This window comes from Malaclemys terrapin, chromosome 15 (genome assembly GCF_027887155.1).
Source record: "Malaclemys terrapin pileata isolate rMalTer1 chromosome 15, rMalTer1.hap1, whole genome shotgun sequence".
In the NCBI taxonomy this organism is placed as follows: Eukaryota; Metazoa; Chordata; order Testudines; family Emydidae; genus Malaclemys; species Malaclemys terrapin.
In genome coordinates this window covers 30871730-30888008 of record NC_071519.1, presented here as the reverse complement: position 1 = coordinate 30888008, position 16279 = coordinate 30871730, and the positions used below count along the sequence as shown (strand labels likewise).

Here is a 16279-nt window from a genome sequence, read left to right as displayed (position 1 = left end):
GAGATGTAGGAGAGCAGAGTTAACTTTACCCATCGGAAAGCAAATGGGAAGATTCTGCGTGACAGGGCTGCATTCTCCATCATTAGCAGACACAGCGAATTACAGACCCCACACCTGGGAAATGCTGGTTTGTGACTCAGGATGCTGTTTAAAACATACACCTAGCCAGCTATGGGCATGGTTGGGGAACTGGCTCACGACCTTTCCAGCTCACTCTAAACCCATACCTATCATGACCATTTCCATGTTAAATGTCTTGGGGACAGAATTAGGGGCTGAAAAGAACCAACCTTAAAAATATTCTCCTCTGTGACTGGGCTTGAGTGTTTTACCAAGCGGTCTATGAGATGGAAGAAGAGCCTCCAGCAAAGGTGAGGAATTGGAATAACAGCTGGTCTTGGGAGAGTCCATCCCACAAGTATCACCTCTCACATGGTACAGATCCAAATCCTTCTCTGCTAACGAACATCCATACTGGATCAGACCAAAGTTCCATCTAGCCCAGTATCTGACCTTCTGACAGTGGCAAAGGCCAGGTACTTCAGAGGGAATGAACAGAACAGGGAATCATTGAGCGATCCATTTACTCAGTCTCCACTCCACTATCAAGATGACACCTCTTTTAACCGGAACTCACAGTCCCTATTGTCACCACTGTGCTAGTAACAACAGAGGTTGGTGCCTGAACCCCTTGAAGGATCAAATATTAAGCACTAGGAAGGATCTCGTGGGCCTATGTTTGGACACACGACGCACCGGGCAACAAAAAGTTTAGACTTAAGAAGTGGGCTTTTTTTTTTTTTTTTTATTTTTATTTGAACACAAGTATTCTGACAGAATGCAAAGTCAAAATTCTCCGTTAGTATCAGTATTTACACCGGTGAGAATGGAAATAAAGGTGGTATCAATGTTTCACTTGGTAAAAAGTTTTTTGTTTTTTTTTATAACAAGATAGAAGGCCCCCAAAAGTAGGGAATGCTGGGTAGGGATGTCAATGGAGGGTCTGAGAACCACTATCAAAACAGCCTATTGCGAAAACCTGGGGTCCGAAGGCTCCATATAAAAGTGTGAAAATAAAACTCCAGTCTAAAAGCTGAACAATTGGATGTGCTGTTGTCTTGGTATTGTATGTATGGTGCAACATGAAATGCAATCACTCCACTACCAGAAGCTGATCAGTCTCGGTGGCTATATAAATATATATGTATGGCAACAACACATATATAAATATATACAATGTAAACGGTGTCAGGTTGGTCCCTCTTCAAAGATTTAAAAAAATAATGAAAACTAAACTATTTTAGTTCAGAAAAGTGGAATATTTCTAAATTAAAATGACATTCTCTGGTTATGGAGAAGTATAAAAATGCTTTTAAGAGTTGATACGCAAGTACTGATGGTTGAGAAATCTCAGGTCAGTTTTGAAAAAGGGCAGAATGGATTTGACAACTAGTCCGGTAAACACAGCATTTGCTGATATCTAGAAATGATGTCCACTTCATGAGTCTCAATTCAAAGCCCACGGAAGTCAACGGGAGTCTTTCTTATTGACTTGGATGGGCTTTGGATCCGGCTCTGAATTGGTTTCCTATTCGAGACAAATGCCAATTTAGGTATCCATATCACAAGTCCAAGTACTTATCAAACAGACCTTGACCAGTGTCAATGGATTTGTATCTAATCATTAGGATTGTGCAGTATTTGCCTCATAACAGCTGCTCAGCTCTCAAGGGGTAATAACTTATGAGGTATAGAATATAGTTGGCAAAGCAAGTCAAAGCCATCAACAACTTCACACGAATGATTAACAGATTCTCTTGGTAATCATTATGAACTGAGGTACACACTCTCTCTTCCAACTCATCAATTCCCCCATGGCTATGTGGACTCTTCCTCTCTAGAAGCCACGGTGGCCTTTCATGCCACATTTGATCAATCCATCTCTTAAAAAAATGTTTTCTTAGGGACCATGGGCCAAATCTTCCCCCCAGTTACACCCATGCTGCTCCGATGGGGATAAGCAAGGGTCAGATTTGGTCCAGGATGTTTAATCAAACATCCATCCATCCTAGTGGCATGTTAAGGATGGGCGTTGTGTGAGTGTGCATGTGTACAGAGATACACACACACGGATAGCCTCCATTTCCATCCCCAGGAGCTGAGAAAAAAAATGCAAAAAAACCCCCACATTTAGCAAATGACAAGACCATTATTTTTCACAGTTTGAAATTATAATCTAGCGATGCCACTGTTAAAGACTGCGTCATTATAAGAGTACACTGAAGAGAGCGGTTCAATGTAGCTGAGCCAAACTGCAGTCTCCCCACCCAAAATCTTCTTTCATTTGTTCATTACCATAGCACAAAGGAATGTATGCTATACTCAGCTTGGTTTGTTTCTCGTTTAAAGGCTTCTGTTCCTTATAAGACTTATTCTCTTTATTTATTTTCCTGAATAATTTTTTTTATCTGAACTATCCGCTACACCTTCCACATCCAAACTATGTTGAAGTTTTTTTTTTTATTTTCATTATTTCAATACTATGACAAAAACCACGTTTCACACTAAAATACTCACGCGCCCACAGTGCACAAGCTTGCAGATCTAAAGTAGAATGGAAAACAAAACAAAAAATTAAAAACAAAATAAAAATCAAAAAAAGGGGGAAAATTTCTATACAAAGGCTGGTCTTCCCCCAACCACCCTCTCTGCCTCCTCTGCCCCACCGCTCATTCGCTCTTTTTCTCACCCAAAATTTGAAGTTTTTTTACGATTCCAAATAGCAGTTGTCACTGATGCTGCTGTAAGAGCAAAGTTCACCCCTGTGCAAAGCTTATGCACCACATCAGCCTCATTTTGAGCACTACAGCTATGATCCAAAGGCCAATGAAGTCAATGTTAGTCTGTCCATTAATGTCAGGAGGCTTTGGATAAGGTCTTTGAGGCCCTGATCCGGTAAAGCATGAGTGGACTACTCAGTGAGCATCAAATCACGCAGTTAAATCTTTACAGGATCAGACCATAAATGTGGTGCATACACCTTGTGTTGGTGAATTTCACCCCAGTGAATGAAAGGACTTTTTAGTGTTTCCACTCCCCAAAAGAAGATACTAGTTTCCTGAAGTGCACAAGCTCTTTCCTTTTAAATCCTAGGGTAAAAGAAAATAATATTTATTTATCTTTTTTTTTTTTCTAAAAATGGGGAACTGGTTTATTCAAACATCTATTCACCGAGACTAGACCAGCCCTGACTGTACAAACTCCCTTTTGCTTCTCAGAGCTAAGGGAGGATTCCTGGAAGGAACAGGGGAGAATGTCTAAGAAAAGCAGAGAACATATTTCTCTTATGCAGCTGGTCCCTGGCCAAGCAAAGGACTTAAGTGCATGCTTAACTTTAAGCATACCAGTATTTCCATTAACTAGGCCCATGCTTAACGTTAATGCACTTAAATGCATTGCTAGACACAGACCTTGGTTGGTGACAAGTTGTCCACCCACCAAAAGTAAAACGAATGGTGTTACTTATCTTCTTACTCCAGTAAGAAATAATAATTATAATAATAATAATAATTAAAAAAGATAAAGGGGAAACAACTATTGTAAACATCCATATTTTAAAATGTCTCCCTTTGCAAAGCAAGCATGCTAGTAAATCTAATATCTATAGACTGTATTTACTTAAAAAAAGGCAGCTATTTTACACGTACATTTAAACACAACAAAAGTAAAAAAAAAAAACATTTGTCGATTGTAAACACTGGAAAAAACAAAAGTTGGCAAAAAGATTTAAAATAAAATTTTTAAAAAAATGTAGAAGTCTGAATACTGCAAATTGAAATATATCCCCGAAGCTGCAATTTTGGCATTCTTCCTAAAAATAATAACAATAATAATAATACCCCCCCAAATAACTGTCTAAGCTGGAGATTGGATTCAGTCACAAAGGGCGAGAGATACTTTGCCTACTGAACAAATATAAAGTGAACAGAAACGTTAACTTATTTACGAGGCTTTACATATTTCAAACTCGACTGAAAAGTATAAAAATAAATTGTGGACTTTGTTCATTCAGTACTGGCTGTACCTGATGGCACAGCTGTTTATTCTGCTAGGCTAACCGAAGAAAAGTCAGGGTTAATTTCCCACCCACCCCAATGAGCTTCCTAACCATTTTGCAACTGATGTTTGTGACCTTGTTTGTTTGAATACATGCAGGGCTCATTGAGCCCTGATCTGGTTGCGGGATCAACCTTTTTTTAAAAAACTTATTTTATTTTTCCTTAAAAGCAAGTGCACAACAAATAGAACCTTCCTACAAACCTACAAAGAAAAAAAAAAAAAGAGATCCTCATTTATGCATTTTTTCACTTTGTCTGTTTTTCTTTTAAAGGCAAAAGACACTAGAGGAATGAGATGTGTGTTGTGTTTTAAATGCTCAGGTGAAGTTGTTCTGTCATTTTTTTTCTCTTCTGTTGCTGATCATGCTTTGCTCTCGTTTTCATTTGTTTGTGTGGCTTCGTTGGGGACCGTCTTGACTTCTGCTGGAGGTGTCTTCGGTTCCGTTGCTTGCACCTCAGATTTTTCTTCTACAGGGGTTTTCCTGTGGAAAAGTCACCAAAACAGCACAGTTTAGAGAGAGGCCATTGGTTGGTTTATATACTTAGATGTGCTAGCATTAGGGGATCGATATACTTCTGGAACGGCTCCCAGATGTTCCATACAAAGCATCACCCCACCTTCTACAGCAGCATGACTAGAGCTGGGAGAATATTGCAAAAGACCTTCAGCTTTGGACATACATTTGCTTGGCCTTCATTCCCATCCCTTTGGGGTTTGCTTTCCATGAATGCTCCACGGAACCAGGCTGCTGTCAGAAGCATTTGCAGGAAATGCAAACGCCGTGTGCATCTGCAATGGAAACTTGATGCTACAAATCACCCCGTCCAATCAAAGGAGAGAAACACTACCATGTGACTGGAGTGCCCAATCAAAACAGGTTGAATTTTTAATAGTGGGGGAGGTATTTTTTCTTGGAGGAAGTATTCTGAGAGTAAATCTGAGAACACCACAAAACATGGGCAGAGAGAAAAAGGGATGGAATTTATTCTCCCAGCTCTGAGACTGACATCCTCAGAAACGAGGGCTGTAATTCCCAACTGCCCCAAGTGCAACCTCATGGTTCCAACCCCAGCAAGGGGACCCAACTAAGTTTGAAGTAGCCCTGTGGCTTCTCTATGTACACCAGCTACAATGGTCCTGTAGGGGCTCTTCTGCTGGGGGAGGGGAGACTGGTACAATGCATGCACCCCAGCTTCACCCTTAGCCAGCCCTGGGCGCTCACTTGGTGAGTGTCCTTCTCCAGCAGTGCAAGCTAATGTGAGTAAAGACTGATGATCTGGCCCTAACTCTGTGACACAAGAGTAAGCAGTGGGGGATTTCTGGATTTGAGCAAAATCTACCTCGGCTTCCTTGGGAGCCTCAGATCCTTCCTGCTTGCAATGAGTTCACATTTTTCACGTTGAAAACTGTGACCTGGGCAGGGCTGGTGCAAGGAAGTTTCGCACCCTAGGCGAAACTTCCACCTTGCACCACCCCCACACCCAGCTAACCCCGCCCCCTGTGGCAGCTAACCCCGCCCCCGCCTGCCTCACCAAAGGAGCCCCCCCCCCCCCCGCAGCTAACCCCGCCTGGGGAGCCCCCCCCCACGGAAGCTAACCCCACCCGGGGAGCCCGTCCCAGCTCACCTCTGCTCCGCTTCCTCCTCTGAGCACGCCGGCACCGCTCTAATTCTCCTCCCGTCCCAGGCTTGTGGCACCGATTGGAGGAGAATTAGAGCGGGGGCTGTGCGCTCAGTGGAGGAGGCAGAGTGGAGGTGATCTGGGGCGGGGAGCGGTTTCCCTGTGCGCCCCGCCCCGTTACAGCAGGCAGCCCTCCCCGCGCACCCCCACCCCAGCTCACCTCCACTCCACCTCCTCGCCTGAGCGGGCTTTTAGGTGCCCTCAACCATTAGGTGCCCTAGGTGGCCGCCTAGTTCGCCTAGTGGTTGCACTGGCCCTGGACCTGGGATGTATTTCTCTAACATGAGTCTAAATTCTAACAAAGCCAATGCATGCTCTCCTTTCCCCCATCCCCCAAGGAAACGGGGACAGCATGCATGTGCGGGAGAGGCCACAACACGCTATTGCCACCAGTAGAGGCTGCAAAGCAGGCTGAGCCAAGCAGGACTGGAAACCAGGTCTCCACAGATGGAAGCAATCCTCATCCGTTGCTCCTGCCAGGCTGTGGGGTACATTTACAGCACACTGGGCATCTCCAGCTGAGGGGGTCTAGCTAGTGAGAAAGTTTCCTGGGTTCACTTCACCACCGCTGCTTTGTTAGCTGGAGCTGTGGACCAGCCTGGTCATTGATACTGATGTGACGGGCTAGGGATGGGGATATCTGAAGCGTAGAGATTTCCTCTCAGAGTCTAGGATGCAGGCTGTGAAGTTGCCCAGAGGTTCCCCTCACATAGCCCTGCCGGCCAGGGACAGACTAGCCAAGCGAAGAGAATACTCTGATGCCAAAAAGGTACATTGCAGAGATGCTTTTTAGTTTCTACCTTGGATTCTGGGACTCGTGTGAAGTGGGCAGAGGGCCGGATTGGAAGGACTCTCAATGTGCAAGTGGGAAGAGGGGCTGCAGGTGGAAATGCCTACTCGCTGCTGGCAATGCAGCCCCTGAACTTCTTTCATGTCAATCCCAGCAGCACATGCGACAGCCTCCTAGCACTTAGGTTGCAAGCTCTTCGGGCCAGGGACTCTTTCTTCCTTATATGGTGCTAGGGGCTGGACACAACGGGGCCTTGGCCTATAGGCACTACTGCGATATAAATAAGTGAACAAGGATTCCTCTGCCACGGAGTCACTTAGCTTCGTTCACTACAGCTGTGTGGTTCGACCAGCCCAAGTGCATCTGCTGTGCTGCTGAACCTCCCAGGCTGAACATACCTGCTGCTCCGTGGGTGGCAGGCTGCACATGCTGTCCTGCTGAACAGTCACGCTCCAGCGTGTTAGTGGATGGGAGCAGCACAGCAGGCATGACGGGGTGACCAGAAGCCATGAGGAGCCAGGCACCTAACTAATAGTATGGAGCAGCACTTTGGCTTTGCTCTGGCAAGACCTACATGCACCCTGCAGAACGCTTAGGACCTGACTGAGTACCGCCCACGCCAGAGGAACGGCACTGAAATCAAACTTTGAGGTGCCCGGCTTTGTGGGTGCGAATACACAAAGCTGTGAGCACAGGGGTATTTTTCCTGGGAAGGGGGCGGGGGGGGGGGGGAGTTCCAGCCAAAGTCCTAACTCAGCTTCATGTCGCATCAAACCAGCGGCTCCCACTAATCTGAGCTGTTCTTCCAACACAAGAACCCCTTTTCCCTCCGGAGGGCACCAGCCCGATGGCATTTGGGAAGGAGTGGTTGCTTCCTTCATCTGATCCCGTCTCTGACAATGTGCAGCACCCAGCCAGGCAGCCAAAAGTGCTGTGCTGACCCCAGACAGTGCCAACACCCTGAGCAGGAGAGAGCGCCCATGCACTGCCCATCAGCGCTCCCCACGCCTCTGCTTTGCAGGCTCTCCCAGGAACCGCTGTCCAGGCTGAGCCAGTGAAGCAGCCGTATCCTCCCACCTCGCTCAATCTGCCCCCACATCACGTCCCCCCCAACCCAACAAACCAGGAATGGCTAATGCTGCAGCCAAAGTTGTCTGCAACTCCCAGCAGCGGAGTGTCTCTTGCCAAACGCAAGGCGCAGGGTGGTGTCCGCAGGGAGGGGATCCCGTTCGGATGGAATGAGGCTGTCCCTTCATGCCTACAGGCTTAGTGGCTCTCTCTTAATCGCTTGTGGCAGCCAAGGGGAGACTGGATGGAGGGAAATTCATCATTGGCTCACCAGGATGAGACACGGCCAAATGGGCCAGCCCCAAACAGCTGTGCTGGTCCTGCAGGCAGGCTTGCCACAGGTCTTTCTTCATAGGGAACTTGCTAATGTAGGGCCTGATCCCGAAACGTACTGATCACCCACAGTTCCCCTTTTGGCCAGGTTCTGCCTTGCACTGGAGTAAAACGGGAGTGACTCCAGTTGAGCTGCTCTGGATTTACATTGGTGAAATTGAGTTTGGTCTGTTGTCACCAGTGAACTTCAGGATCTCACTGTTTGTCAGGATCAGGCCCCTTTTTGCCACAAGGAAGCGATCCTGAGCCCTTTCCCAACAGAATCGGGAACAGGATGGAGCTACTGGGAAGCCTAAACAATAACACGTTATTAGTTCATGGCTTCATCTTTCCCTGTGGACTAGACACCTGTCTGCACTGCACCCAGGGGCCCCCTACTCCTCCTTTCACCCACTCTCCCAAGTGCTGGGCCCTGCTGTAGTGGTGAACAGGTGAGTTAGTTTGCTAGAGAAACAATGAGGTTAGATAAGAGAACATCCAACGAGAACACAGCACTAACGCACAAGACACACAGCACACAACCCACAGAAGATTAAAGGCAGCCATACTCGGTCTTTGCCGGTGCCAGCGGTACAGAGCTGTCTACAGTGGAAGCAGCAAGCTCGCGAGCTTGCCCACTAGCCACACTGGCCGGAGCAGTAGTGCCAAGCGCTGCAAAAACATCCTTTGCAAGGTCAATGTCTGGGGTCTTGAAGGTCCCTTCGTCCATTTTAAAGTCCTCGTTCTGGGAGGGGTTTGTGGTGCTGCCTGAGGCAGCCTCGCTCTTCAGGTTAGTTGGGTTCTTGGCCGTTTCTGTTGGACTCTTCACCATGCTGGGCTGTACAGCTTCCTTTTCTGGGCTTTTGGTGCTTGTCACCTCCTGCTTGGGCTCTGAAGAAGCTGGAGGGCTAGCGGGGTTTGCGGGGGCTGGGGCGGACGGCTTGCTACCAGCTGGCGCCTTTGAGGCCTCAGCCATGCTGGTGGCCGTGCTGGGGCTGAGTACCGCCCCTTGATTGGCCAGGACACTCGAAGACAAATTACTAGTGGCCGGAGTAGAAGTTGGGGTGTCGCTGAGGTCAACCAGCGGGGCGACTTTGGGGGCCGAGGAGGACAGTGGCGAGGAAGCCGAGGTGGCTGCCCCTTTGGCCGGAGTGGCCTGGCTGGGCGGCATGGAGTTTGAGTCAGGGATAGCTGTGGCTGGCAGGGCAATACTGGAAGTCAGGGTGGTGGTCTCGCTGGTCGGGCTGTTCTGAGCAGTGGCAAAGGTTTCGGTGATAGTGTCAGAATTAGTGGTGCCCGTGGTTACAGAAGGCAGCATGTCCTCCACCGTAGCTGTAGTGTCAGCTGGGTGCCTGCGAGGAGGACAGGAGTAGAAGAGAAATAGACAATGAAGCCCATAAATGATAGGGGGGAAATGAGTGGAAAGGCAAGAGACGGCGCAGCGCAAGCAGCAGCAGCATGGCATGCAGTTGTAATGCACACAGAGGACATAGAAGCAAGAGAAGAGGCCAGATGTGCCACTGGGAACAGGCACTAAGTGGGGAGATCAAAGAGCGACGAGGAAGAGGAGGAAGAGCAGAGAGTACATGGCATTCCAGGAGCAGCTTGCTCACAGGGCGTTTTGTGCATCAAGTCTTAACCCAAACGTCACCCCAACCTATGCCCTGTAGAGAGGCTCTTCTCCCCTAACCTAGCCTCCCTCCTCAGCCTCCTCCCCAACATCCCGTGGACCCTTGCCTTCCTCCTGCTCCTGAGGCCCCAATCCTGAGAGCCAGTAACACACCTTGGCCTCACCAATGTTTCTGGTCCTGATCCAGGGCCCTGGGTCCAAGCTTCCTGCCTTAGCCCTGCCCCGGTATCTGTGCACCTCTTACTTTCATCCAGCCTCAGAGTATGAGTCCCACACACTTCAGGCCAGCACCTTCCTCCCTTTTGACTAAGTCTGTCTTTAGTTTGGTTCCAACTAGGGTCCGCATTACTTCAGGACGATGTGTGACAGCACAAACCGTGCTTTGGCAGCCATGGTGGAGCCTAGATGGCTTTACTGATGGGAGCCTTTCTGAAGCCGGAAGCTTTAATGAGGAGGGAAGGGATGGAGGGGACGTTGCTGGACCACTGGCTTATTAATGGGGGGCAACCTCCATAAAGGTTAATCACTTCATTAAAAGTTCAACAAAGCAACCCAAGGAAAGCTCAACACATTCAACAGCAAGAGCACATCCTCAGGCCAGTTCTGTTGCATAAAGCAGGGCTCCTGCTTCTCTCCTGGCCAGGCCCAAACACCCAGTTTGTCAGCAAAGCCCACAGCACCAGTTATTCTCACTTCTCACCCCAGCAGAGAACAGAGCAACACTACGGATGAGGAAGTCCAGAGACCCTATGACTCTGACAACCCAGCGAGAAAATACGAAACCCGCTGGGTCAACCCCAAACCAGAGCCAAAAAATTAACTGGACAAAGACATTATTTCTTCTTGGAAAGCTCAGATGATATCTATGTCCTGTTCCATGGAGCCCAGGAGTGTCTGTAAGACACTTTGCATCCATACACAGAGATGGTCCAATACCCAGTTAGAACGGGCCATCTTCTAGCAGGTTTAATAAACACTTAAGGATAAACCAGTCCACTCGCAGCCAGTTTAGTGGATTCAAACAAGTAGATATGGTTCAACTACTCTGTCCATTTCTGCCACACAGTACACTGGTGGCCTTCTGAAATCTCCCAACATGCACTGCTTCTGGGAACTGAACCGGGAATGATGGAGTAAGTGCCGAGAGGCCATTGCAAGTACCAAACTTTAGAACAGTGCTAAATTGGATGCTGGGCAAATCTAGTTCATCCTGGCTAGTGTGGATGCATCAAACCATGGCTCATGCCCAAATGGTTAATTTCTCTGGTGCACACGAGACCCAGGGGTAACTCCCAAACCCTCTCTTGGCCCAATGTGCAGGCAGGGATGTCTGAACTTGTGACATGCCTCCCACCACAGCTGTAAATCTGGCACAAATCCAGAGCGCAGCTGCTCTGTCACTATCAATTCCAGGAGGCCCTTTCACTCGGGGCGAGTAGGCATCGAGGCGGTATCATGGGTGCGGCACTAACTAGCCATTGGCACAGCATCGTGCCGCCGGGAGGCAGTGTGATATGGGGCATCTGCCCCAGAGCCCTTGCAATGAGCAAGGCTGGGTGACGGTGCTCTACCACGGAAAGCACTTGGCCCCGAAGCTTTGTTCTCGTTCTTTGTAAATATTACAAAGGAAACGGTACAGAGGGAGAGAGGAGCTCCTCACTGTGACAGGGCAGGGACCCAGCCCCGAGCCTTGACCGTTCTCCTTCTCTTGCCTGGGTCGCCTACGCAAGAGACCAGAGGTTACAGTGGCAGATGGGGCCACACTGACCGCGCGCTAGAACAACCAAATGTCAACCTACTCAGGCTCCGTCAGCGGCGTGGTCTCATTGGGCTCTGTGTGTTTGCCCCCGTCGTGGTTTGGGGTCCGCTCCTCCTCAGTCCGTACCTCCACGATGGGCTCCTTCGACTCGTCTTTTCTGAAAGGAGATTGCAAGCTTGGGTGAGTGGTTCCCAGCCTCAAACCAGCACCCTTCCCTGCGGGTGGGAGGGACAGGCTGCCAGCAGCAACTGTCCACGTGGTAGGGCGGGGCTAGCCTGGGAAAGCGGCTTGGCTCTCAGTCCCGACACATGCCCCCTTCCCAAACCCAAAACAAGGACCATGGCAGTGCCTAGTGTCAGTGAGTAGCTCATCCCCTCCCCCCCCGAGCCACCCTGGGATGCTAAATAGACAATGCCCTCTATCCCGACAAGGACATGGCACCTGGATATGGGACCTCCTCCACCTGAGCTTGCTGGATTCTAGGTCAGCCTGATGCTGGCTTTGGAGGAGGATGGGGCAAAAAGCAGGGGACTCCCAGAAGAAACCCCTCCCAAAGAAACAGCAGAGCAACCAAATCCCCGCCCTGCAGTAACCCCCACGCAGTGCCAGACCAGCACAGCTGAAGCCAGCCCGAACGCCGGCTTCCCCAGAAATGCAGCCTCTTCTGTGGCTGGAATATGGTGTGGGGAGGCATGAATCTCCTGGAGGAAGGGCAGCAGCCGCAAGGCACTGCTGGAGCGTGTGGCCCCACTTGGCACCTGAGGCTACAGGCCTGGATTCGAGGGTAGAGGTGTTGTACCCGGGGGCTGTTCCACTCCAGGGAGCTCCTGGCTGATGGAAGGACAGGTCAGAGGCGAGCAGAGAGGTTACTCACGAGAAGGCAGCTTTGCCCTCCTCCATGTCTTTGCCCTTGGCCCCGGGCCCGGACTTGCCGCACAGGTTGACCGCGATGCACATCAGCAGGCCGCACTTGTTCAGGAAGTAGCAAGTGATATCCACGGCCACCAGGAGCAGCACAAAGATGACGATGAGGATGCCCACGATGGCAGCAGTCCCTAGGCCTGACGTGGGGCTGCTGCTGGCTTTAGAGACCAAAGGAAAGGGGGAGAAGGTGATGCAGTTAAATGAAGGCAGGCTTGGTCCTGGAACTGCAGCAGTGCCGTGGGAATAGCTACGGTGGTGCCTTGGCCTCTGCAAAACTTTTCAATGGAGTGGGATGCCATAGCAGGATCCAGCCCCACCCTCTCTAGGAGCGCTGTTATTGGTGGCACCTTATCCTGGGAATAGGCTGCTCTGGCTCCCATCCTCCCGTCCGGGAAGGACCGGACAGGGCAGCTCTGCTGGGCAAAGGCCTGGAGAATACACTGTAGGGAACTATCCTACCCAGTCCTCTGGAGCATGAGACGGACAGGAAAAACCTACAAGGTCTCTGTCTGTCTGTGTCTACCATCTGAGTGTTCTCCAAAGGGAGGCGGAGGGCTTTCCCCAGGGCACAGCCTGCCAGGGCTGTACAAAGAAGGGCCCCATGCCCGGGCTCTGGCTGTGTCACACTGGTCCAACCCCATGTTAAAAGAACCTGCAGGGTCTCAGCTCTCATCTGTCCTTCACTGGGGAGAGCGGGGAAGGCACAGGGCCCAGCTGACTGGCCCAGGAGACTCTACTCCCAGCAGGGTTATTACAAAGGGGCTTGTCGCCACATGGAACTCACTGCCCCTGCACATTTCCCTGGTGCCAGATGGACACCCACACACCAAGTGTCCTTGGGAGTCCTCCCACCTGACACCCCTTCTTTCTAGCATGGACGAGGCTGATGGGAAGCAGCTGGGGTAAGCTGGATTAACACTCCCCAGAAGTGAGGGGCCCAGCTGAGGCTGTGCGGGAAACTGTGGGAGGAGCTAGACCTTTTTCACAGTGGTGCTCTCCCGCTGCCCTGCACTAAGAGTCAGGGAACTGGGCACATTTAGGCTCAACTACTGAAGTCGGCCCGAGAATGCCCTCAACTCATGCAAACTCTTTGGGGCACGAAAGCAATAAACTGCTCTGGGATTTTTGAAAACAAGGGTTTTGGGGAAGGAGCGGGTAGGGAGAGATGAGAGCCAAGCTCTGAGACTTCATTAGCTACTTGGCGTCCCCGGGGGCTAGCACCTGGCCTGCACTGAGGGTGGGGAGAGGTGTGTATATGAGGATGGGCAGAGAGCTTGTGGTTTTGCCTGGCATCTGTTGCTCACAATCATGAGTGTCAGATTTGTACTAATAAAACATAGAGGTGATTTTGCAAGGCTATGACTAGTGATTTACCAGAGAAATCTCCTGTACAGACAAGGGATCTATGCCTACACTCACGCACCGGATGCATGCATCTACACACACGTCCACTTGCACCTGTGCCCACACACGCGTGCTCTAGCTGCTATATATGGAAAAGAAAGCAGAGTCCAATCACTATAGTGTAAATGCTCTGGCCACACATCTGCCTCACTTGTGACTGCAGAAAGCACCTGGGAATTCTCAGTGTGGGGCCCTGCCTGGGATCAGGTACTTGGTCTCGAGAGCTTCACTAGCAGAGTGTGATGCAACTCGGGGGAGGAAATAAAAAATGCCCAGGGAGCAGCAGAGACTGACTGACCAAAGAGAGAGATAGTTTAGCCAAAGCCCATTGAAGTCAATGTGAATACTACTTCTGCCTTGGAAGGACTGGGCCCTAAAAGGGTTATATTTGCATCTCTTGGCTACGTGGTGGCTAAGAGGTCTATGATAGAGACACACAAGGTGGGTGAGATTAATATCTTTTATTGGACCAACTTTTGTTGATGAAAGAGACAAGCTTTCAAGCTACACAGATCTCTTCTGCAGCTCTGGGAAACTAAGGCTATGTCTACATTAGCACTTTTGTTGGTAAAACTTACGTTGCTCAGGGGTGTGAAAAAACCACCCCGTGTGACATAAGTTACACCGACAGAAGTGCCGGTGTGGACAGTGCTATGTTGGTGGGACAGCTTCTCCTGCTGACATAGCAACCGCCGCTCATGGAGCCAGTTTTATGATGTCTATGGGAGAGATCTCTCCTGCCAGTACAGCTGTAGCGCTGTAAGCTCGTTAGTGTAGACATGATAATATCAGGGAAGATTTCCTGACAGAGACATATGGGAAAGTCTCCCAAGGAAAATGATGGGGGTCCTATTGCTTGTGACATTTAAGTCGTATGATAAAGACGAAAGCCCCCGTATTGCCTTGAAAGGGACATGCCTGCATTCAAGAGGAAAACCTTGTTGATCCAGGTGGTGTTTCTGATTCTCTCTGGCTTCCCATCTCAGAGACCAGCCACAAGCTGCACAGGGGAATCATGCATCTTGGAGGGGAATGTCAGGATTCCCTTGCTTTGTTTCATTGTTGGCTGGTTTTTGTGCTGCTACTGACGCTTGCTTCTACTATTTTTAAACAGGAGAAAACAGTTTTCTATGAGCTGACTAGGGGTGTATAAACAAACAATCTACGCCACAGAGGCACACAACACAGCTCCTTGGGCAGCATCCAGTTTTCAACGCTGCTCCTAGAAATTCTTATGCATGTGCTTAACTTTCCTGGCATGAGTAGTCCCTTTGAGCAGTGCCTGGGTTAGGAACACAGCTTCTAGCACAAGGAAAATGCTTTTTATGCTGCATAAAAAACCTTTGAGAAAATCTGCCTGATAGCGGGGATAGTATGTTTCATCTAAACGGGGCAAGGCAGCAGGTAACGGGCATTACTTGGCACCTGGCAGTGGCTCTGGTCCAAATCTTCCAACAGCACACCTGAAAATGCCCCAGACCTAGTACACTGGTCTATGAAACTGCCAAGCTTAGAGAACTTCAAGACTCAGAAAAGGGTTGGACATTTATGTGGATAACAAGAACATTCAGGCTTACGGTAACAAAGAGCAAAACCACCCAAAGAGTTTTGGTTGGCACCTAAACCTGCCTGCTTCAGGGCCTAAACCAGCCTCCGATGTCTACGCTGCCATTAGACACCTGTGGCTGGCCCAGGCCAGCTGACTCAGGCTGCAGGCTGTTTATTTACAGGGTCCTAGAGCCTGGCTCCAGCCCGAGCCTGGACATCTACCTTGCTATTAAACAGCCCCACAGCCCGAGTCAGCTGGCACGGGCCAGCCGTGGGTGTCTAAGTGCAGTGTAGCCATACCCTTATTAACAGGCACCAGGAGAAAACCTTCCTTAAGGTCACATTCCATAATTGCCTGCTCTACTGCATGGATTCTTGTACCTTCCTCTGACGCATGTGGGGCTGGCCACCAGGACATGGAACTAGACCAGGAGTCGGCAACCTTTCAGAAGTGGTGTGCCAGGTCTTCATTTATTCACTCTCATTTATGGTTTCGTGAGCCAGTAACACATTTTAACCTTTTTAGAAGGTCTCTTTCTATAAGTCTATAATATATAACTAAACTATTGTTGTATGTAAAGTAAATAAGGTTTTTAAAATATTTAAGAAGCTTCATTTAAAATTAAATTAAAATGCAGAGCCCCCGGACCAGTGGCCAGGAGCCGGGCAGTGTGAGTGCCACTGAAAATCAGCTCGTGTGCCATAGGTTGCCTACCCCTGGACTAGACAGACCCCTCTGATTTGGCCAGTCCTATGCACCGAGTTAAAACCCTCCATGCTGCATGCAGAGGGGCTGGCAGCCTGAATGGGTCTGGCAGATGGGACAAATTCTACCTCTTCCTAAACGGAATGAGGTCCCACTCACAAAACTTCGGTTTTAGTGCATCCATTCAATTCATAAGGTCAGTGACTCTGTGCCCCACAGGTCCCTGTTGAAGTGTCTCAGGCACAAGCTCCTGCCCTGAGGAAGTGAAGGCACCAGCAGTAGCCAGTTCCAAGAGCACACGGGGTACAAAGATCAAGCAGATCATGGTAGTGTCAAAGCA

At 49.4% G+C, this 16279-nt stretch overlaps 1 protein-coding gene across 5 annotated transcripts in view; it reads right to left on the bottom strand.

Annotated features, from left to right (window-relative positions):
- Positions 1–916: 916 nt before the first annotated feature.
- NCAM1 (neural cell adhesion molecule 1) overlaps positions 917–16279 on the bottom strand; it is a 243697-nt gene continuing 228334 nt past the window's right edge. For 3 of the 5 annotated variants that reach the window (XM_054004826.1, XM_054004820.1, XM_054004821.1), the window contains 4 exons: positions 12232–12439; positions 11398–11514; positions 8538–9320; positions 917–4600 (listed from right to left, as the gene is read on the bottom strand). In XM_054004826.1, the coding sequence (XP_053860801.1) occupies positions 4480–4600; positions 8538–9320; positions 11398–11514; positions 12232–12439 (1229 nt within the window). In that variant the 3' untranslated portion in view covers positions 917–4479. The remainder of the gene's footprint in view (positions 4601–8537; positions 9321–11397; positions 11515–12231; positions 12440–16279) is intronic. The other 2 variants (XM_054004827.1, XM_054004822.1) reach the window with 1 other exon arrangement.